We start from the raw sequence: 24,052 nt of genomic DNA, 5'->3' as shown, positions 1-24,052 counted from the left end.
GCGGACCCATAACCCATCTAAATGTTCCATGCATCGGTCTGCGGACCCATAACCCATCTAAATGTTCCATGCATCGGTCTGCGGACCCATAACCCATCTAAATGTTCCATGCATCGGTCTGCGGACCCATAACCCATCTAAATGTTACATGCATCGGTCTGCGGACCCATAACCCATCTAAATGTTCCATGCATCGGTCTGCGGACCCATAACCTATCTAAATGTTCCATGCATCGGTCTGCGGACCCATAACCCATCTAGATGTCTAGGCTCCTTTATGTCTCTAATCTGATAGTGGTAGATGTCTAGTCTCCTTTATGGTTCTAATCAGATAGTGGTAGAGGGGTGGTAGATGTCTAGTCTCCTTAATGGCTCTAATCTGATAGTGGTAGTGGGGTGGTAGATGTCTCCTTTGTGTCTCTAATCTGTTAGTGGTAGTGGGGTGGTAGAAGACTCCTTTATGGCTCTAATCTGATAGTGGTAGTGAGGTGGTAGAATACTCCTTTATGGCTCTAATCTGATAGTGGTAGTGGGGTGGTAGATGTCTAGTCTCCTTTATGGCTCTAATCTTATAGTGGTAGATTTCTCCTTTATGTCTCTAATCTGATAGTGGTAGATGTCTCCTTTATGGCTCGAATCTGATAGTGGTAGATTTCTCCTTTATGTCTCTAATCTGATAGTGGTAGATGTCTAGTCTCCTTTATTGCTCTAATCTGATAGTGGTAGTGGGGTGGTAGATGTCTAGTCTCCTTTATGTCTCTAATCTGATAGTGGTAGATGTCTCCTTTATGGCTCTAATCTGATAGTGGTAGATGTCTCCTTTATGGCTCGAATCTGATAGTGGTAGATTTCTCCTTTATGTCTCTAATCTGATAGTGGTAGATGTCTAGTCTCCTTTATTGCTCTAATCTGATAGTGGTAGTGGGGTGGTAGATGTCTAGTCTCCTTTATGTCTCTAATCTGATAGTGGTAGATGTCTCCTTTATGGCTCGAATCTTATAGTGGTAGATTTCTCCTTTATGTCTCTAATCTGATAGTGGTAGATGTCTAGTCTCCTTTATTGCTCTAATCTGATAGTGGTAGTGGGGTGGTAGATGTCTAGTCTCCTTTATGGCTCTAATCTGATAGTGGTAGATTTCTCCTTTATGTCTCTAATCTGATAGTGGTAGAAGACTCCTTTTTGGCTCTAATCTCATAGTGGTATTGGGGTGGTAGAAGACTCCTTTATGGCTCTAATCTGATAGTGGTAGTGGGGTTGTAGATGTCTCCTTTATGTCTTTAATCTGATAGTGGTAGTGGGGTTGTAGATGTCTCCTTTATGTCTCTAATCTGATAGTGGTAGTGGGGTGGTAGATGTCTCCTTTATGTCTCTAATCTGATAGTGGTAGTGGGGTGGTAGATGTCTAGTCTCCTTTATGCCTCTAATCTGATAGTGGTAATGGGGTGGTAGATGTCTCGTCTCCTTTATGGCTCTAATCTGATAGTTGTAGTGGGGTGGTCGATGTCTAGTCTCCTTTATGTCTATAATCTGATAGTGGTAGGGGGGTGGTAGATGTCTAGTCTCCTTTAATGTCTCTAATCTGATAGTGGTAGTGGGGTGGTAGATCTCTCCTTTATTGCTCTAATCTTATAGTTGTAGTGGGGTGGTAGATGTCTAGTCTCCTTTATGGCCCTAATTTGATAGTGGTAGATGTCCAGTCTCATTTATGTCTCTAATCTGATAGTGGCAGTGGGGTGGTAGATGTCTCCTTTATGTCTCTAATCTGATAGTTGTAGTGGGGTGGTAGATGTCTAGTCTCCTTTATGGCTCTAATATGATAGTGGTAGATTTCTCCTTTATGTCTCTAATCTGATAGTGGTAGATGTCTCCTTTATGGCTCGAATCTGATAGTGGTAGATTTCTCCTTTATGTCTCTAATCTGATAGTGGTAGTGGGGTGGTAGAAGACTCCTTTATGGCTCTAATCTGATAGTGGTAGATGTCTAGTCTCCTTTATGGCTCTAATCTGATAGTGGTAGTGGGGTGGTAGATGTCTAGTCTCCTTTATGCCTCTAATCTGATAGTGGTAATGGGGTGGTAGATGTCTCCTTTATGTCTCTAATCTGATAGTTGTAGTGGGGTGGTAGATGTCTAGTCTCCTTTATGGCCCTAATTTGATAGTGGTAGATGTCCAGTCTCCTTTATGTCTCTAATCTGATAGTGGCAGTGGGGTGGTAGATGTCTCCTTTATGTCTCTAATCTGATAGTTGTAGTGGGGTGGTAGATGTCTAGTCTCCTTTATGGCCCTAATTTGATAGTGGTAGATGTCTAGTCTCCTTTATGTCTCTAATCTGATAGTGGCAGTGGGGTGGTAGATGTCTCCTTTATGTCTCAAATCTGATAGTGGTAATGGGGTGGTAGATGTCTAGCCTCCTTTTTGGCTATAATCTGATAGTGGCAGTGGGGTGGTAGATGTCTCCTTTATGTCTCTAATCTGATAGTGGTAGTGGGTGGTAGATGTCTAGTCTCTTTTATGGCTCTAATCTGATAGTGGTAGATGTCTAGTCTCCTTTATAGCTCTAATCTGATAGTGGTAGTGAGGTGGTAGATGTCTCCTTTATGTCTCTAATCTAATAGTGGTAGTGGTGTGGTAGATGTCTCCTTTATGTCTCTAATCTGATAGTGGTATTGGGTGGTAGATGTCTAGTCTCCTTTATGGCTCTAATCTGATAGTGGTAGATGTCTAGTCTCCTTTATGGCTCTAATCTGATAGTGGCAGTGGGGTGGTAGATGTCTCCTTTATGTCTCTAATCTGATAGTGGTAGTGTGGTGGTAGATGTCTAGTCTCCTTTATGGCCCTAATTTGATAGTGGTAGATGTCTAGCCTCCTTTATGGCTATAATCTGATAGTGGCAGTGAGGTGGTAGATGTCTCCTTTATGGCTCTAATCTGATAGTGGTAATGGGGTGATAGATGTCTATTCTCATTTATGTCTCTAATCTGATAGTGGTAGTGGGTGGTAGATGTCTAGTCTATTTTATGGCTCTAATCTGATAGTGGTAGATGTCTAGTCTCCTTTATAGCTCTAATCTGATAGTGGTAGTGAGGTGGTAGATGTCTCCTTTATGTCTCTAATCTGATAGTGGTAGTGGGGTGGTAGATGTCTAGTCTCCTTTGTGGCTCTAATCTGATAGTGGTAGATTTCTCCTTTATGTCTCTAATCTGATAGTGGTAGATGTCTCCTTTATGGCTCGAATCTGATAGTGGTAGATTTCTCCTTTATGTCTCTAATCTGATAGTGGTAGAAGACTTCTTTATGGCTCTAATCTCATAGTGGTATTGGGGTGGTAGAAGACTCCTTTATGGCTCTAATCTGATAGTGGTAGATGTCTAGTCTCCTTTATGGCTCTAATCTGATAGTGGTAGTGGGGTTGTAGATGTCTCCTTTATGTCTCTAATCTGATAGTGGTAGTGGGGTGGTAGATGTCTAGTCTCCTTTATGCCTCTAATCTGATAGTGGTAATGGGGTGGTAGATGTCTCCTTTATGTCTCTAGTCTTATAGTTGTAGTGGGGTGGTAGATGTCTAGTCTCCTTTATGGCCCTAATTTGATAGTGGTAGATGTCCAGTCTCCTTTATGTCTCTAATCTGATAGTGGCAGTGGGGTGGTAGATGTCTCCTTTATGTCTCTAATCTGATAGTTGTAGTGGGGTGGTAGATGTCTAGTCTCCTTTATGGCCCTAATTTGATAGTGGTAGATGTCTAGTCTCCTTTATGTCTCTAATCTGATAGTGGCAGTGGGGTGGTAGATGTCTCCTTTATGTCTCTAATCTGATAGTGGTAATGGATTGGTAGATGTCTAGCCTCCTTTTTGGCTATAATCTGATAGTGGCAGTGGGGTGGTAGATGTCTCCTTTATGTCTCTAATCTGATAGTGGTAGTGGGTGGTAGATGTCTAGTCTCTTTTATGGCTCTAATCTGATAGTGGTAGATGTCTAGTCTCCTTTATAGCTCTAATCTGATAGTGGTAGTGAGGTGGTAGATGTCTCCTTTATGTCTCTAATCTAATAGTGGTAGTGGTGTGGTAGATGTCTCCTTTATGTCTCTAATCTGATAGTGGTATTGGGTGGTAGATGTCTCCTTTATGTCTCTAATCTGATAGTGGTAGTGTGATGGTAGATGTCTAGTCTCCTTTATGGCCCTAATTTGATAGTGGTAGATGTCTAGCCTCCTTTATGGCTATAATCTGATAGTGGCAGTGGGGTGGTAGATGTCTCCTTTATGGCTCTAATCTGATAGTGGTAATGGGGTGATAGATGTCTATTCTCATTTTTGTCTCTAATCTGATAGTGGTAGTGGGTGGTAGATGTCTAGTCTCTTTTATGGCTCTAATCTGATAGTGGTAGATGTCTAGTCTCCTTTATGTCTCTAATCTGATAGTGGCAGTGGGGTGGTAGATGTCTCCTTTATGTCTCTAATCTGATAGTGGTAATGGATTGGTAGATGTCTAGCCTCCTTTTTGGCTATAATCTGATAGTGGCAGTGGGGTGGTAGATGTCTCCTTTATGTCTCTAATCTGATAGTGGTAGTGGGTGGTAGATGTCTAGTCTCTTTTATGGCTCTAATCTGATAGTGGTAGATGTCTAGTCTCCTTTATAGCTCTAATCTGATAGTGGTAGTGAGGTGGTAGATGTCTCCTTTATGTCTCTAATCTAATAGTGGTAGTGGTGTGGTAGATGTCTCCTTTATGTCTCTAATCTGATAGTGGTATTGGGTGGTAGATGTCTCCTTTATGTCTCTAATCTGATAGTGGTAGTGTGGTGGTAGATGTCTAGTCTCCTTTATGGCCCTAATTTGATAGTGGTAGATGTCTAGCCTCCTTTATGGCTATAATCTGATAGTGGCAGTGGGGTGGTAGATGTCTCCTTTATGGCTCTAATCTGATAGTGGTAATGGGGTGATAGATGTCTATTCTCATTTTTGTCTCTAATCTGATAGTGGTAGTGGGTGGTAGATGTCTAGTCTCTTTTATGGCTCTAATCTGATAGTGGTAGATGTCTAGTCTCCTTTATGGCTCTAATCTGATAGTGGCAGTGGGGTGGTAGATGTCTCCTTTATGTCTCTAATCTGATAGTGGTAGTGTGGTGGTAGATGTCTAGTCTCCTTTATGGCCCTAATTTGATAGTGGTAGATGTCTAGCCTCCTTTATGGCTATAATCTGATAGTGGCAGTGGGGTGGTAGATGTCTCCTTTATGGCTCTAATCTGATAGTGGTAATCGGGTGATAGATGTCTATTCTCATTTTTGTCTCTAATCTGATAGTGGTAGTGGGTGGTAGATGTCTAGTCTCTTTTATGGCTCTAATCTGATAGTGGTAGATGTCTAGTCTCCTTTATAGCTCTAATCTGATAGTGGTAGTGGGGTGGTAGATGTCTCCTTTATGTCTCTAATCTGATAGTGGTAGTGGGGTGGTAGATGTCTCCTTTATGTCTCTAATCTGATAGTGGTAGTGGGGTGGTAGATTTCTAGTCTCCTTTATAGCTCTAATCTGATAGTGGTAGTGAGGTGGTAGATGTCTCCTTTATGTCTCTAATCTGATAGTGGTAGTGGGGTGGTAGATGTCTAGTCTCCTTTATGGCTCTAATCTGATAGTGGTAGATTTCTCCTTTATGTCTCTAATCTGATAGTGGTAGATGTCTAGTCTCCTTTATGGCTCTAATCTGATAGTGGTAGTGGGGTTGTAGATGTCTCCTTTATGTCTCTAATCTGATAGTGGTAGTGGGGTGGTAGATGTCTCCTTTATGTCTCTAATCTGATAGTGGTAGTGGGGTGGTAGATTTCTAGTCTCCTTTATAGCTCTAATCTGATAGTGGTAGTGAGGTGGTAGATGTCTCCTTTATGTCTCTAATCTGATAGTGGTAGTGGGGTGGTAGATGTCTAGTCTCCTTTATGGCTCTAATCTGATAGTGGTAGATTTCTCCTTTATGTCTCTAATCTGATAGTGGTAGATGTCTAGTCTCCTTTATGGCTCTAATCTGATAGTGGTAGTGGGGTTGTAGATGTCTCCTTTATGTCTCTAATCTGATAGTGGTAGTGGGGTGGTAGATGTCTCCTTTATGTCTCTAATCTGATAGTGGTAGTGGGGTGGTAGATGTCTAGTCTCCTTTATGCCTCTAATCTGATAGTGGTAATGGGGTGGTAGATGTCTCCTTTATGTCTCTAATCTGATAGTTGTAGTGGGGTGGTAGATGTCTAGTCTCCTTTATGGCCCTAATTTGATAGTGGTAGATGTCTAGTCTCCTTTATGTCTCTAATCTGATAGTGGCAGTGGGGTGGTAGATGTCTCCTTTATGTCTCTAATCTGATAGTGGTAATGGGGTGGTAGATGTCTAGCCTCCTTTTTGGCTATAATCTGATAGTGGCAGTGGGGTGGTAGATGTCTCCTTTATGTCTCTAATCTGATAGTGGTAGTGGGTGGTAGATGTCTAGTCTCTTTTATGGCTCTAATCCGATAGTGGTAGATGTCTAGTCTCCTTTATAGCTCTAATCTGATAGTGGTAGTGAGGTGGTAGATGTCTCCTTTATGTCTCTAATCTAATAGTGGTAGTGGTGTGGTAGATGCCTCCTTTATGTCTCTAATCTGATAGTGGTATTGGGTGGTAGATGTCTAGTCTCCTTTATGGCTCTAATCTGATAGTGGTAGATGTCTAGTCTCCTTTATGGCTCTAATCTGATAGTGGCAGTGGGGTGGTAGATGTCTCCTTTATGTCTCTAATCTGATAGTGGTAGTGTGGTGGTAGATGTCTAGTCTCCTTTATGGCCCTAATTTGATAGTGGTAGATGTCTAGCCTCCTTTATGGCTATAATCTGATAGTGGTAATGGGGTGATAGATGTCTATTCTCATGTATGTCTCTAATCTGATATTGGTAGTGGGTGGTAGATGTCTAGTCTCTTTTATGGCTCTAATCTGATAGTGGTAGATGTCTAGTCTCCTTTATAGCTCTATTCTGATAGTGGTAGTGAGGTGGTAGATGTCTCCTTTATGTCTCTAATCTGATAGTGGTAGTGGGGTGGTAGATGTCTCCTTTATGTCTCTAATCTGATAGTGGTAGTGGGGTGGTAGATGTCTAGTCTCCTTTATAGCTCTAATCTGATAGTGGTAGTGAGGTGGTAGATGTCTCCTTTATGTCTCTAATCTGATAGTGGTAGTGGGGTGGTAGATGTCTAGTCTCCTTTATGGCTCTAATCTGATAGTGGTAGTGGGGTTGTAGATGTCTCCTTTATGTCTCTAATCTGATAGTGGTAGTGGGGTGGTAGATGTCTCCTTTATGTCTCTAATCTGATAGTGGTAGTGGGGTGGTAGATGTCTAGTCTCCTTTATGCCTCTAATCTGATAGTGGTAATGGGGTGGTAGATGTCTCCTTTATGTCTCTAGTTTTATAGTTGTAGTGGGGTGGTAGATGTCTAGTCTCCTTTATGGCCCTAATTTGATGGTGGTAGATGTCCAGTCTCCTTTATGTCTCTAATCTGATAGTGTCAGTGGGGTGGTAGATGTCTCCTTTATGTCTCTAATCTGATAGTTGTAGTGGGGTGGTAGATGTCTAGTCTCCTTTATGGCCCTAATTTGATAGTGGTAGATGTCTAGTCTCCTTTATGTCTCTAATCTGATAGTGGCAGTGGGGTGGTAGATGTCTCCTTTATGTCTCTAATCTGATAGTGGTAATGGGGTGGTAGATGTCTAGCCTCCTTTTTGGCTATAATCTGATAGTGGCAGTGGGGTGGTAGATGTCTCCTTTATGTCTCTAATCTGATAGTGGTAGTGGGTGGTAGATGTCTCCTTTATGTCTCTAATCTGATAGTGGTAGTGGGGTGGTAGATGTCTCCTTTATGTCTCTAATCTGATAGTGGTAGTGGGGTGGTAGATGTCTAGTCTCCTTTATAGCTCTAATCTGATAGTGGTAGTGAGGTGGTAGATGTCTCCTTTATGTCTCTAATCTGATAGTGGTAGTGGGGTGGTAGATGTCTAGTCTCCTTTATGGCTCTAATCTGATAGTGGTAGTGGGGTTGTAGATGTCTCCTTTATGTCTCTAATCTGATAGTGGTAGTGGGGTGGTAGATGTCTCCTTTATGTCTCTAATCTGATAGTGGTAGTGGGGTGGTAGATGTCTAGTCTCCTTTATGCCTCTAATCTGATAGTGGTAATGGGGTGGTAGATGTCTCCTTTATGTCTCTAGTTTTATAGTTGTAGTGGGGTGGTAGATGTCTAGTCTCCTTTATGGCCCTAATTTGATGGTGGTAGATGTCCAGTCTCCTTTATGTCTCTAATCTGATAGTGGCAGTGGGGTGGTAGATGTCTCCTTTATGTCTCTAATCTGATAGTGGTAATGGGGTGGTAGATGTCTAGCCTCCTTTTTGGCTATAATCTGATAGTGGCAGTGGGGTGGTAGATGTCTCCTTTATGTCTCTAATCTGATAGTGGTAGTGGGGTGGTAGATGTCTAGTCTCCTTTATGCCTCTAATCTGATAGTGTCAGTGGGGTGGTAGATGTCTCCTTTATGTCTCTAATCTGATAGTTGTAGTGGGGTGGTAGATGTCTAGTCTCCTTTATGGCCCTAATTTGATAGTGGTAGATGTCTAGTCTCCTTTATGTCTCTAATCTGATAGTGGCAGTGGGGTGGTAGATGTCTCCTTTATGTCTCTAATCTGATAGTGGTAGTGGGTGGTAGATGTCTAGTCTCTTTTATGGCTCTAATCCGATAGTGGTAGATGTCTAGTCTCCTTTATAGCTCTAATCTGATAGTGGTAGTGAGGTGGTAGATGTCTCCTTTATGTCTCTAATCTAATAGTGGTAGTGGTGTGGTAGATGCCTCCTTTATGTCTCTAATCTGATAGTGGTATTGGGTGGTAGATGTCTAGTCTCCTTTATGGCTCTAATCTGATAGTGGTAGATGTCTAGTCTCCTTTATGGCTCTAATCTGATAGTGGCAGTGGGGTGGTAGATGTCTCCTTTATGTCTCTAATCTGATAGTGGTAGTGTGGTGGTAGATGTCTAGTCTCCTTTATGGCCCTAATTTGATAGTGGTAGATGTCTAGCCTCCTTTATGGCTATAATCTGATAGTGGTAATGGGGTGATAGATGTCTATTCTCATGTATGTCTCTAATCTGATAGTGGTAGTGGGTGGTAGATGTCTAGTCTCTTTTATGGCTCTAATCTGATAGTGGTAGATGTCTAGTCTCCTTTATAGCTCTATTCTGATAGTGGTAGTGAGGTGGTAGATGTCTCCTTTATGTCTCTAATCTGATAGTGGTAGTGGGGTGGTAGATGTCTCCTTTATGTCTCTAATCTGATAGTGGTAGTGGGGTGGTAGATGTCTAGTCTCCTTTATAGCTCTAATCTGATAGTGGTAGTGAGGTGGTAGATGTCTCCTTTATGTCTCTAATCTGATAGTGGTAGTGGGGTGGTAGATGTCTAGTCTCCTTTATGGCTCTAATCTGATAGTGGTAGTGGGGTTGTAGATGTCTCCTTTATGTCTCTAATCTGATAGTGGTAGTGGGGTGGTAGATGTCTCCTTTATGTCTCTAATCTGATAGTGGTAGTGGGGTGGTAGATGTCTAGTCTCCTTTATGCCTCTAATCTGATAGTGGTAATGGGGTGGTAGATGTCTCCTTTATGTCTCTAGTTTTATAGTTGTAGTGGGGTGGTAGATGTCTAGTCTCCTTTATGGCCCTAATTTGATGGTGGTAGATGTCCAGTCTCCTTTATGTCTCTAATCTGATAGTGTCAGTGGGGTGGTAGATGTCTCCTTTATGTCTCTAATCTGATAGTTGTAGTGGGGTGGTAGATGTCTAGTCTCCTTTATGGCCCTAATTTGATAGTGGTAGATGTCTAGTCTCCTTTATGTCTCTAATCTGATAGTGGCAGTGGGGTGGTAGATGTCTCCTTTATGTCTCTAATCTGATAGTGGTAATGGGGTGGTAGATGTCTAGCCTCCTTTTGGCTATAATCTGATAGTGGCAGTGGGGTGGTAGATGTCTCCTTTATGTCTCTAATCTGATAGTGGTAGTGGGTGGTAGATGTCTCTTTAGTCTCTAATCTGATAGTGGTAGTTTAGATGTCTCCTTTATGTCTCTAATCTGATAGTGGTAGTGGGGTGGTAGATGTCTAGTCTCCTTTATAGCTCTAATCTGATAGTGGTAGTGAGGTGGTAGATGTCTCCTTTATGTCTCTAATCTGATAGTGGTAGTGGGGTGGTAGATGTCTAGTCTCCTTTATGGCTCTAATCTGATAGTGGTAGTGGGGTTGTAGATGTCTCTTTATGTCTCTAATCTGATAGTGGTAGTGGGGTGGTTCTCCTTTATGTCTCTAATCTGATAGTGGTAGTGGGGTGGTAGATGTCTAGTCTCCTTTATGCCTCTAATCTGATAGTGGTAATGGGGTGGTAGATGTCTCCTTTATGTCTCTAGTTTTATAGTTGTAGTGGGGTGGTAGATGTCTAGTCTCCTTTATGGCCCTAATTTGATGGTGGTAGATGTCCAGTCTCCTTTATGTCTCTAATCTGATAGTGGCAGTGGGGTGGTAGATGTCTCCTTTATGTCTCTAATCTGATAGTGGTAATGGGGTGGTAGATGTCTAGCCTCCTTTTTCTCTGATAGTGGCTTTATGGTCTCTAATCTTTGATAGTGGTAGATGTCTCCTTTATGCCTCTAATCTGATAGTGTCAGTGGGGTTAGATGCTTTATGTCTCTAATCTGATAGTTGTAGTGGGGTGGTAGATGTCTAGTCTCCTTTATGGCCCTAATTTGATAGTGGTAGATGTCTAGTCTCCTTTATGTCTCTAATCTGATAGTGGCAGTGGGGTGGTAGATGTCTCCTTTATGTCTCTAATCTGATAGTGGTAGTGGGTGGTAGATGTCTAGTCTCTTTTATGGCTCTAATCCGATAGTGGTAGATGTCTAGTCTCCTTTATAGCTCTAATCTGATAGTGGTAGTGAGGTGGTAGATGTCTCCTTTATGTCTCTAATCTAATAGTGGTAGTGGTGTGGTAGATGCCTCCTTTATGTCTCTAATCTGATAGTGGTATTGGGTGGTAGATGTCTAGTCTCCTTTATGGCTCTAATCTGATAGTGGTAGATGTCTAGTCTCCTTTATGGCTCTAATCTGATAGTGGCAGTGGGGTGGTAGATGTCTCCTTTATGTCTCTAATCTGATAGTGGTAGTGTGGTGGTAGATGTCTAGTCTCCTTTATGGCCCTAATTTGATAGTGGTAGATGTCTAGCCTCCTTTATGGCTATAATCTGATAGTGGTAATGGGGTGATAGATGTCTATTCTCATGTATGTCTCTAATCTGATAGTGGTAGTGGGTGGTAGATGTCTAGTCTCTTTTATGGCTCTAATCTGATAGTGGTAGATGTCTAGTCTCCTTTATAGCTCTATTCTGATAGTGGTAGTGAGGTGGTAGATGTCTCCTTTATGTCTCTAATCTGATAGTGGTAGTGGGGTGGTAGATGTCTCCTTTATGTCTCTAATCTGATAGTGGTAGTGGGGTGGTAGATGTCTAGTCTCCTTTATAGCTCTAATCTGATAGTGGTAGTGAGGTGGTAGATGTCTCCTTTATGTCTCTAATCTGATAGTGGTAGTGGGGTGGTAGATGTCTAGTCTCCTTTATGGCTCTAATCTGATAGTGGTAGTGGGGTTGTAGATGTCTCCTTTATGTCTCTAATCTGATAGTGGTAGTGGGGTGGTAGATGTCTCCTTTATGTCTCTAATCTGATAGTGGTAGTGGGGTGGTAGATGTCTAGTCTCCTTTATGCCTCTAATCTGATAGTGGTAATGGGGTGGTAGATGTCTCCTTTATGTCTCTAGTTTTATAGTTGTAGTGGGGTGGTAGATGTCTAGTCTCCTTTATGGCCCTAATTTGATGGTGGTAGATGTCCAGTCTCCTTTATGTCTCTAATCTGATAGTGTCAGTGGGGTGGTAGATGTCTCCTTTATGTCTCTAATCTGATAGTTGTAGTGGGGTGGTAGATGTCTAGTCTCCTTTATGGCCCTAATTTGATAGTGGTAGATGTCTAGTCTCCTTTATGTCTCTAATCTGATAGTGGCAGTGGGGTGGTAGATGTCTCCTTTATGTCTCTAATCTGATAGTGGTAATGGGGTGGTAGATGTCTAGCCTCCTTTTTGGCTATAATCTGATAGTGGCAGTGGGGTGGTAGATGTCTCCTTTATGTCTCTAATCTGATAGTGGTATTGGGTGGTAGATGTCTAGTCTCTTTTATGGCTCTAATCCGATAGTGGTAGATGTCTAGTCTCCTTTATATCTCTAATCTGATAGTGGTATTGGGTGGTAGATGTCTAGTCTCTTTTATGGCTCTAATCCGATAGTGGTAGATGTCTAGTCTCCTTTATAGCTCTAATCTGATAGTGGTAGTGAGGTGGTAGATGTCTCCTTTATGTCTCTAATCTAATAGTGGTAGCGGTGTGGTAGATGCCTCCTTTATGTCTCTAATCTGATAGTGGTATTGGGTGGTAGATGTCTAGTCTCCTTTATGGCTCTAATCTGATAGTGGTAGATGTCTAGTCTCCTTTATGGCTCTAATCTGATAGTGGCAGTGGGGTGGTAGATGTCTCCTTTATGTCTCTAATCTGATAGTGGTAGTGTGGTGGTAGATGTCTAGTCTCCTTTATGTCCCTAATTTGATAGTGGTAGATGTCTAGCCTCCTTTATGGCTATAATCTGATAGTGGTAATGGGGTGATAGATGTCTATTCTCATGTATGTCTCTAATCTGATAGTGGTAGTGGGTGGTAGATGTCTAGTCTCTTTTATGGCTCTAATCTGATAGTGGTAGATGTCTAGTCTCCTTTATAGCTCTATTCTGATAGTGGTAGTGAGGTGGTAGATGTCTCCTTTATGTCTCTAATCTGATAGTGGTAGTGGGGTGGTAGATGTCTAGTCTCCTTTATATCTCTAATCTGATAGTGGTATTGGGTGGTAGATGTCTAGTCTCCTTTATGGCTCTAATCTGATAGTGGTAGATGTCTAGTCTCCTTTATATCTCTAATCTGATAGTGGCAGTGGGGTGGTAGATGTCTCCTTTATATCTCTAATCTGATAGTGGCAGTGGGGTGGTAGATGTCTCCTTTATGTCTCTAATCTGATAGTGGTAGCGGGGTGGTAGATGTCTCCTTTATGTCTCTAATTTGATAGTGGTAGCGGGGTGGTAGATGTCTCCTTTATGTCTCTAATCTGATAGTGGTAGCGGGGTGGTAGATGTCTCCTTTATGTCTCTAATTTGATAGTGGTAGCGGGGTGGTAGATGTCTCCTTTATGTCTCTAATTTGATAGTGGTAGCGGGGTGGTAGATGTCTCCTTTATGTCTCTAATTTGATAGTGGTAGCGGGGTGGTAGATGTCTCCTTTATGTCTCTAATCTGATAGTGGTAGCGGGGTGGTAGATGTCTCCTTTATGTCTCTAATCTGATAGTGGTAGCGGGGTGGTAGATGTCTAGTCTCCTTTATGTCTCTAATCTGATAGTGGCAGTGTGGTGGTAGATGTCTAGTCTCCTTTATGTCTGTAATCTGATAGTGGTAGTGGGGTGGTAGATGTCTAGTCTCCTTTATATCTCTAATCTGATAGTGGTATTGGGTGGTAGATGTCTAGTCTCCTTTATGGCTCTAATCTGATAGTGGTAGATGTCTAGTCTCCTTTATATCTCTAATCTGATAGTGGCAGTGGGGTGGTAGATGTCTCCTTTATATCTCTAATCTGATAGTGGCAGTGGGGTGGTAGATGTCTCCTTTATGTCTCTAATCTGATAGTGGTAGCGGGGTGGTAGATGTCTCCTTTATGTCTCTAATTTGATAGTGGTAGCGGGGTGGTAGATGTCTCCTTTATGTCTCTAATCTGATAGTGGTAGCGGGGTGGTAGATGTCTCCTTTATGTCTCTAATTTGATAGTGGTAGCGGGGTGGTAGATGTCTCCTTTATGTCTCTAATTTGATAGTGGTAGCGGGGTGGTAGATGTCTCCTTTATGTCTCTAATTTGATAGTGGTAGCGGGGTGGTAGATGTCTCCTTTATGTCTCTAATCTGATAGTGGTAGCGGGGTGGTAGATGTCTCCTTTATGTCTCTAATCTGATAGTGGTAGCGGGGTGGTAGATGTCTCCTTTATGTCTCTAATCTGATAGTGGTAGTGTGGTGGTAGATGTCTCCTTTATGTCTCTAATCTGATAGTGGTAGTGGGGTGGTAGATGTCTCCTTTATATCTCTAATCTGATAGTGGCAGTGGGGTGGTAGATGTCTCCTTTATATCTCTAATCTGATAGTGGTAGCGGGGTGGTAGATGTCTCCTTTATGTCTCTAATTTGATAGTGGTAGCGGGGTGGTAGATGTCTCCTTTATATCTCTAATCTGATAGTGGTAGCGGGGTGGTAGATGTCTCCTTTATGTCTCTAATTTGATAGTGGTAGGGGTGGTAGATGTCTCTTTATGTCTCTAATTTGATAGTGGTATGGGGTGGTAGATGTCTCCTTTATGTCTCTAATTTGATAGTGGTAGCGGGGTGGTAGATGTCTCCTTTATGTCTCTAATCTGATAGTGGTAGCGGGGTGGTAGATGTCTCCTTTATGTCTCTAATCTGATAGTGGTAGTGTGGTGGTAGATGTCTAGTCTCCTTTATGTCTCTAATCTGATAGTGGTAGCGGGGTGGTAGATGTCTCCTTTATGTCTCTAATCTGATAGTGGCAGTGGGGTGGTAGATGTCTCCTTTATGTCTCTAATCTGATAGTGGTAGTGGGGTGGTAGATGTCTCCTTTATGTCTCTAATCTGATAGTGGTAGCGGGGTGGTAGATGTCTCCTTTATGTCTCTAATCTGATAGTGGTAGCGGGGTGGTAGATGTCTCCTTTATGTCTCTAATCTGATAGTGGTAGTGGGGTGGTAGATGTCTCCTTTATGTCTCTAATCTGATAGTGGCAGTGGGGTGGTAGATGTCTCCTTTATGTCTCTAATCTGATAGTGGTAGTGGGGTGGTAGATGTCTCCTTTATGTCTCTAATCTGATAGTGGTAGCGGGGTGGTAGATGTCTCCTTTATGTCTCTAATCTGATAGTGGCAGTGGGGTGGTAGATGTCTCCTTTATGTCTCTAATCTGATAGTGGTAGTGGGGTGGTAGATGTCTCCTTTATGTCTCTAATCTGATAGTGGTAGATGTCTCCTTTATGTCTCTAATCTGATAGTGGCAGTGGGGTGGTAGATGTCTAGATCTGATAGTGATAGCGGGGTAGGTAGATGTCTCCTTTATGTCTCTAATCTGATAGTGGTAGTGTGGTGGTAGATGATAGATACTGATAGATACTGGTTGATAGATGATAGATACTGTAGGTAGATGATAGATGATAGATACTGTAGGTAGGATAGATGATAGTACTGTAGGTAGATGATAGATGATAGATCCTGTAGGTAGATTTATAGATACTGTAGGTAGATGATAGATGATAGATACTGTAGGTAGATAGATAGATGATAGATACTGTAGGTAGATGATAGATGATAGATACTGTAGGTAGATGATAGATGATAGATACTGTAGGTAGATGATAGATCTGTAGGTAGTTGATAGATGATAGATACTGTAGGTAGATGATAGATGATAGATACTGATAGATGATAGATACTGTAGGTAGATGATAGATGATAGATACTGTAGGTAGATGATAGATGATAGATACTGTAGGTAGATGATATGATCTGTAGGTAGATGATAGATGATAGATACTGTAGGTAGATGATAGATGATAGATACTGTAGGTAGATGATAGATGATAGATACTGTAGGTAGATGATAGATGATAGATACTGTAGGTAGATGATAGATGATAGATACTGTAGGTAGATGATAGATGATAGATACTGTAGGTAGATGATAGATGATAGATACTGTAGGTAGATGATAGATGATAGATACTGTAGGTAGATGATAGATGATAGATACTGTAGGTAGATGATAGATACTGTAGGTAGATGATAGATGATAGATACTGTAGGTAGATGATAGATGATAGATACTGTAGGTAGATGATAGATACTGTAGGTAGATGATAGATGATAGATACTGTAGGTAGATGATAGATGATAGATACTGTAGGTAGATGATAGATGATAGATACTGTAGGTAGATGATAGATGATAGATACTGTGGGTAGATGATAGATGATAGATACTGTAGGTAGATGATAGATGATAGATACTGTTGGTAGATGATAGATGATAGATACTGTAGGTAGATGATAGATGATAGATACTGTAGGTAGATGATAGATACTGTTGGTAGATGATAGATGATAGATACTGTAGGTAGATGATAGATGATAGATACTGTAGGTAGATGATAGATGATAGATACTGTAGGTAGATGATAGATGATAGATACTGTAGGTAGATGATAGATGATAGATACTGTAGGTAGATGATAGATGATAGATACTGTAGGTAGATGATAGATGATAGATACTGTAGGTAGATGATAGATGATAGATACTTAGGTAGATTAGATACTGTAGGTAGATGATAGATGATATACTGTAGGTAGATGATAGATGATAGATACTGTAGGTAGATGATAGATGAATCATACTGTAGGTAGATGATAGATATAGGTAGATGATAGATGATAGATACTGTAGGTAGATGATAGATGATAGATACTGTAGGTAGATGATAGATACTGTAGGTAGATGATAGATACTGTAGGTAGATGATAGATGATAGAGATATAGATAGGTAGATGATAGGTAGATAGATAGATGATAGATACTGTAGGTAGATGATAGATGATATATACTGTAGGTAGATGATAGATGATAGATACTGTTGGTAGATGATAGATGATAGATACTGTAGGTAGATGATAGATGATAGATACTGTGGGTAGATGATAGATGATAGATACTGTAGATGTAGATGATAGATACTGTAGGTAGATGATAGATGATAGATAGATATAGATGATAGATACTGTAGGTAGATGATAGATGATAGATACTGTAGGTAGATGATAGATGATGGTAGTAGATAGATGATAGATACTGTGATAGGTAGATGATAGATGATAGATACTGTAGGTAGATGATAGATGATAGATACTGTAGGTAGATGATAGATGTAGGTAGGTAGATGATAGAGATAGATACTGATAGATGATAGATGATAGATACTGTAGGTAGATGATAGATGATAGTGTAGATAGATGATAGATGATAGATACTGTAGGTAGATGATAGATGATAGATACTGTAGGTAGATGATAGATACTGTTGGTAGATGATAGATGATAGATACTGTAGGTAGATGATAGATGATAGATACTGTAGGTAGATGATAGATGATAGATACTGTGTAGGTAGATGATAGATACTGTAGGTAGATGATGGTAGATGATAGATGATAGATACTGTAGATGATAGATGATAGATACTATGGATAGATGATAGATACTGATAGATGATAGATGATAGATGATAGATGATAGATACTGTAGGTAGATGATAGATACTGTAGGTAGGTAGATGATAGATACTGTAGGTAGATGATAGATGATAGATACTGTAGGTAGATGATAGATGATAGATACTGTTGGTAGATGATAGATGATAGATACTGTAGGTAGATGATAGATACTGTTGATAGATGATAGATACTGTAGGTAGATGATAGATGATAGACACTGTAGGTAGATGATAGATACTGTGGGTAGATGATAGATACTGTAGGTAGATGATAGATGATAGATACTGTAGGTAGATGATAGATGATAGATACTGTTGATAGATGATAGATACTGTAGGTAGATGATAGATGATAGATACTGTTGGTAGATGATAGATGATAGATACTGTAGATTGATACAGTTGAAGTCGGATGTTTACATACACCTCAGCCAAATACATTTAAACTCAGTGTTTCACAATTCCTGACATTTAATCCTGGTACAAATTCCCTGTTTTAGGTCAGTTAGGAGCACCACTTTTTTTTAAGAATGTGAAATGTCAGAATAATAGTAGAGATAATTATTTATTTCAGCTTTTATTTCTTTCATCACATTCCCCGTGGGTCAGACGTTTACATACACTCAATTAGTATTTGGTAGCGTTGCCTTTAAATTGTTTAACTTGGGTCAAATGTTTCGGGAAGCCTTCCACAAGCTTCCCACAATAAGTTGGGTGAATTTTGGCCCATTCCCCCTGACAGAGCTGGTGTAACTGAGTCAGGTTTGTAGGCCTCCTTGCTCGCACACGCTTTTTAAGTTCTGCCCACAAATTGTCTATAGGATTGAGGTCAGGTCTTTGTGATGGCCACTCCAATACCTTGACTTTGTTGTCCTTAAGCCATTTTGCCACAACTTTGGAAGGATGCTTGGGCTCATTGTCCATTTGGAAGACCCATTTGCCACCAAGCTTTAACTTCCTGACTGATGTCTTGAGATGTTGCTTCAATATATCCACGTAATTTTCCTTTCTGATGTTGCAATGTATTTTGTGATGTGCACCGGTCCCTCCTGCAGCAAAGCACCCCCACAACATGATGCTGCCCCCCTCATGCTTGACGGTTGGGATGGTGTTCTTCGGCTTGCAAGCCTTCCCCCTGTTTCCTCCAAACATAACGATGGTCATTATGGCCAAATAGTTCTATTTTTGTTTCATCAGACCAGAGGACATTTCTCCAAAATGTACGATCTTTGTCCCCATGTGCAGTTGCAAACCATAGTCTGGCTTTTTCATGGCGGTTTTGGAGCAGTGGCTTCTTCCTTGCTGAGCGGCCTTTCAGGTTGTCGATATAGGACTTGTTTAACTGTGAATATAGATACTTTTGTACCTGTTTCCTCCAGCATCTTCACAAGGTCCTTTGCTGTTGTTCTGGGATTGATTTGCACTTTTCGCACCACAGTACGTTCATCTCTAGGAGACAGAACGCGTCTCCTTTCTGAGCGGTATGACGACTGCATGGTCCCATGGTGTTTATACTTGCGTACTATTGTTTGTACAGGTGAGCGTGGTACCTTCAGGCATTTGGAAATTGCTCCCAAGGATGAACCAGACTTGTGGAGGTCTAGAATTTTGTTTCTGAGGTCTTGGCTGATTTCTGAATTTCCAAGCTGTTTAAAGGCACAGTCAACTTTGTGTATGTAAACTTTTGACCCACTGTAATTGTGATACAGTGAAATAATCTGTCTGTAAACAATTGTTGGAAAAATTACTTGTCATGCACAAAGTAGATGTCCTAATTGACTTGCCAAAACTATAGTTTGTTATCAAGAAATTTGTGAAGTGAAAAACTAGTTTTAATGACTCCAACCTAAGTGTATGTAAACTAGTTTTAATGACTCCAACCTAAGTGTATGTAAACTTCTGACTTCAACTGTATACAGATACTGTAGATAGATAGATGATAGATTGTAGTGATCTTTATGTGTGTGTGTGTTCTCCAGGCGTTTTTCTCCTCGATAACGGACATGTGTGAGAATGGTGGGAAGCGCCCGGTTGCGGAGGTCACTGTCGGCTTCACCAAGGAGCAGGCCGACACCATCCGACGCATACGCAACAGCAAGGACTCCTGGGATATGCTGGGGGTAAAACCTGGAGCCACACGGTAAGAACAGGGGTCACCAGGGGTGTCTTACGTCATTCCATGGAGGGCCGAGTCTGCTGGTTTTGGTTATTTCCTTTAAATTTGTGGCCAATTGAGACCTAGACGACCAGGTGAGGGGAGTTTCTAACTAACCAATTAAGACCCAGACAACCAGGTGAGGGGGGTTTCTAACTAACCAATTAAGACCTAGACAACCAGGTGAGGGGAGTTCCTAAATAACCAATTAAGACCCAGACAACCAGGTGAGGGGAGTTCCTAACTAACCAATTAAGACCTAGACAACCAGGTGAGGGGAGTTCCTAACTAACCAATTAAGACCTAGACAACCAGGTGAGGGGAGTTCCTAACTAACCAATTAAGACCTAGACAACCAGGTGAGGGGAGTTCCTAACTAACCAATTAAGACCCAGACAACCAGGTGAGGGGGGAGTCAAGGGAGGAGTGAGTACCTGCAGACACTCAGCCTTTCATGGAAGGAGTTTGACCCCTGTTCCATAGGCACTTGGAATGAGTTTGACCTCTGTTCCCTAGACACTTGGATTTTTATTTTATTTATTTTTTTATTTTTTTTATTTCACCTTTATTTAACCAGGTAGGCTAGTTGAGAACAAGTTCTCATTTGCAACTGCGACCTGGCCAAGATAAAGCATAACAGTGTGAACAGACAACACAGAGTTACACATGGAATAAACAATTAACAAGTCAATAACACAGTAGAAAAAATGGGCAGTCTATATACAATGTGTGCAAAAGGCATGAGGAGGTAGGCGAATAATACAATTTTGCAGATTAACACTGGAGTGATAAATGATCAGATGGTCATGTACAGGTAGAGATATTGGTGTGCAAAAGAGCAGAAAAGTAAATAAATAAAAACAGTATAAAAACCGTATGGGAATGAGGTAGGTGAAAATGGGTGGGCTATTTTCCTATAGACTATGTACAGCTGCAGCGATCGGTTAGCTGCTCGGATAGCTGATGTTTGAAGTTGGTGAGGGAGATAAAAGTCTCCAACTTCAGCGATTTTTGCAATTCGTTCCAGTCACAGGCAGCAGAGTACTGGAACGAAAGGCGGCCAAATGAGGTGTTGGCTTTAGGGATGATCAGTGAGATACACCTGCTGGAGCGCGTGCTACGGATGGGTGTTGCCATCGTGACCAGTGAACTGAGATAAGGCGGAGCTTTACCTAGCATGGACTTGTAGATGACCTGGAGCCAGTGGGTCTGGCGACGAATATGTAGTGAGGGCCAGCCGACTAGAGCATACAAGTCGCAGTGGTGGGTGGTATAAGGTGCTTTAGTGACAAAACGGATGGCACTGTGATAGACTGCATCCAGTTTGCTGAGTAGAGTGTTGGAAGCCATTTTGTAGATGACATCGCCGAAGTCGAGGATCGGTAGGATAGTCAGTTTTACTAGGGTAAGCTTGGCAGCGTGAGTGAAGGAGACTATATTGCTGAATAGAAAGCCGACTCTTGATTTGATTTTCGATTGGAGATGTTTGATGTGAGTCTGGAAGGAGAGTTTGCAGTCTAGCCAGACACCTAGGTACTTATAGATGTCCACATATTCAAGGTCGGAACCATCCAGGGTGGTGATGCTAGTCGGGCATGCGGGAATGAGTTTGACCCCTGTGCCCTAGACACTTGGAATGAGTTTGACCCCTGTGCCCTAGACACTTGGAATGAGTTTGACCCCTGTGCCCTAGACACTTGGAATGAGTTTGACCCCTGTGCCCTAGACACTTGGAATAGCTCCACATTAACTGATCAACTGTGTTGTATTTCCGCAATGACCTGTCCAATCACACAGAATGACCAAATGACCTGTCCAATCACACAGAATGACCAAATGACCTGTCCAATCACACAGAATGACCAAATGACCTGTCCAATCACACAGAATGACCAAATGACTTGTCCAATCACTCTTAGATAAGTGTCTAGGGGCTAGAGGTTGTCATGACAACGGGGCCTCTGTCAGGGGGTAAGAAGATCAGGAGGAGGACAGATCATCTCTTCTTACCCCCTTCCTGTCTATCACTGCAATTAGACCCTGTTGTCATGTTATCATGCAGTCCCACTCCAACAGCTCACACTCAGTCACGCTATCCTGTCCGCTACTCTGTCAATTCATCCTCCTCAATCTGATCTGTACTCAATTCAATTAAATGTGTTTGTTTATTGACATGACAGGTTCATGTTGGCAAAAGAAGAGAGAACACTTTATTTGAATAGTCTGTAGAGCATCTACAGATGGACTGACTATCAGTAACATTTAACCTATCTAGTAACCCTTATCCTAAAACTTAACCCTTACCCTAGCCCTAACCCTTATTCTAAACCTAAACTTAACCCTTACCCTAGCCCTAACCCTCATTCTAAACCTAAACTTAACCCTTACCCTAGCCCTAACCCTTATTCTAAACCTAAACTTAACCCTTACCCTAGCCCTAACCCTTATTCTAAACCTAAACTTAACCCTTACCCTAGCCCTAACCCTTATTCTAAACCTAAACTTAACCCTTACCCTAGCCCTAACCCTCATTCTAAACCTAAACTTAACCCTTACCCTAGCCCTAACCCTCATTCTTAACCTAAACTTAACCCTTACCCTAGCCCTAACCCTCATTCTAAACCTAAACTTAACCCTTACCCTAGCCCTAACCCTCATTCTAAACCTAAACTTAACCCTTACCCTAGCCCTAACCCTCATTCTAAACCTAAACTTAACCCTTACCCTAGCCCTAACCCTTATTCTAAACCTAAACTTAACCCTTACCCTAGCCCTAACCCTCATTCTAAACCTAAACTTAACCTTAGCAAGCAGTTGCTTCTCAACAGATAGTTTCTCTCACTCTCTTTCTCTCCCTACTCTCTCTCGCTCTCTCAAAAAAACAGACTTCTCCGGGTAATTTCTATCTTCCCTGATATCCCTACTGTGTGCTCTCTCAAAAAAACAGTGTGTGTGTGTGTGTGTGTGTGTGTGTGTGTGTGTGTGTGTGTGTGTGTGTGTGTGTGTGTGTGTGTGTGTGTGTGTGTGTGTGTGTGTGGAGGGGATTGGGGGCTTGGATTTAGTGAGGGGATTAGGAGACAGTGGAGAATCTCATTACTCCGTCCACCTGACAATCAACTTCTTCCACACACACACACACACACACACACACACACACACACACACACACACACACACACACACACACACACACACACACACACACACACACACACACACACACACACACACACACACACACACACACACACACACACACACACACACACACACGGCGGCTTCAACAGCGCCTTCCTCTTGGTCTAACGTTGGTTCCTGTTTGTGTTTCCAGGGAGGAGGTTAACAAGGCATACAGGAAGCTGGCTGTGCTGCTCCATCCGGATAAGTGCGTTGCCCCGGGCAGCGAGGATGCTTTCAAGGCCGTGGTGAACGCTCGCACCTCCTTGCTCAAGAACATCAAGTAGACACCGCCAACCAACGCCAGCTTGGGCAACCTGACCCCTGACCCCTGACCCCTCGCCCCTAGAACGTCATTAGCCTTTTCTACCCTCTCCTAATCCCTTCTCCTAAACCTTCCCCCCCCCTCCCTGCTCTCCAACCCTCCCACCAGGTGCCATTACATTTTCCTACAACAGTGTTTTATAAAGTCACTACTGATGATGTGCCGCAGCAACTTTTGTCTCTCCGTAAGGAAGACTTATCAACGCTCTAAACTGTCATTTTTCAAACACTGCAGAGAGAAGTCAATGGAAGACCTGGTGAGTCATTAAACTCGGTCCTAACCAGTAAGGACGGGAATTGTCACGATACGATATTGTCACAATACTTAGGTGCCGATACGATATGAAAACAAGTTTTGATCAGTCATGGGGGGGGGGGGAGTGCTGAAAATGAATTTGTTCCCTATTTTAAACAGGAGATGGAGAACAAGCTATGAAAGATACATGTTGGTACAGCCAACAATAATTATATTGCAATATTGTCAACAACAAAATAATATCCCGACATGTGACTGTATCAATTACTACAAACCGGATGTCGTTAGCTCTGGTCCAGAGCGTCCAAGCAACTTTAAGGCTCACCATCAGCAAGCCGCACACACGTAACGCCCTGGACAAGAGATATAGGTGCTGTAATGGTTGTAATAAGGTGGGTAAATGCCAAAAAAAATCTAAAATACACAACGTTTTTTTTTGCTGTCCCAGACAAATGTTCCTGAAATCCTATGACCTTGGGATCACACCCTGTCCCTGGGCCTCATCCTGTTCTGTAACTACTAGGATCAGTACGTTGGCAGTTTGAGCGGGTCGAGGACTCACCGATGATGGCTGTTTTCCAGACCCTCGTCGGATGACCCCATTGTTCATTTACACGGGTTTGAGAAGCACTGGTCTATACTCGACTACAGTCCCTA

The 24,052-nt window shown here is 41.9% G+C and overlaps 1 protein-coding gene across 1 annotated transcript in view; it reads left to right on the top strand.

The window, feature by feature from the left end:
* dnajc27 (DnaJ (Hsp40) homolog, subfamily C, member 27) overlaps positions 1–23,565 on the top strand; it is a 34,460-nt gene extending 10,895 nt beyond the window's left edge. Inside the window, 2 exon segments of the mRNA XM_052495848.1 lie at positions 19,463–19,623; positions 22,970–23,565. Of these exon segments, the coding sequence (XP_052351808.1) occupies positions 19,463–19,623; positions 22,970–23,102 (294 nt within the window). The 3' untranslated portion in view covers positions 23,103–23,565.
* Positions 23,566–24,052: the final 487 nt, after the last annotated feature.

This window comes from Oncorhynchus keta, chromosome 35 (genome assembly GCF_023373465.1).
Source record: "Oncorhynchus keta strain PuntledgeMale-10-30-2019 chromosome 35, Oket_V2, whole genome shotgun sequence".
Classification (NCBI taxonomy): domain Eukaryota; kingdom Metazoa; phylum Chordata; class Actinopteri; order Salmoniformes; family Salmonidae; genus Oncorhynchus; species Oncorhynchus keta.
Note: the sequence above shows the minus strand (reverse complement) of the source record. Positions and strands in the feature narration are given on the sequence as shown.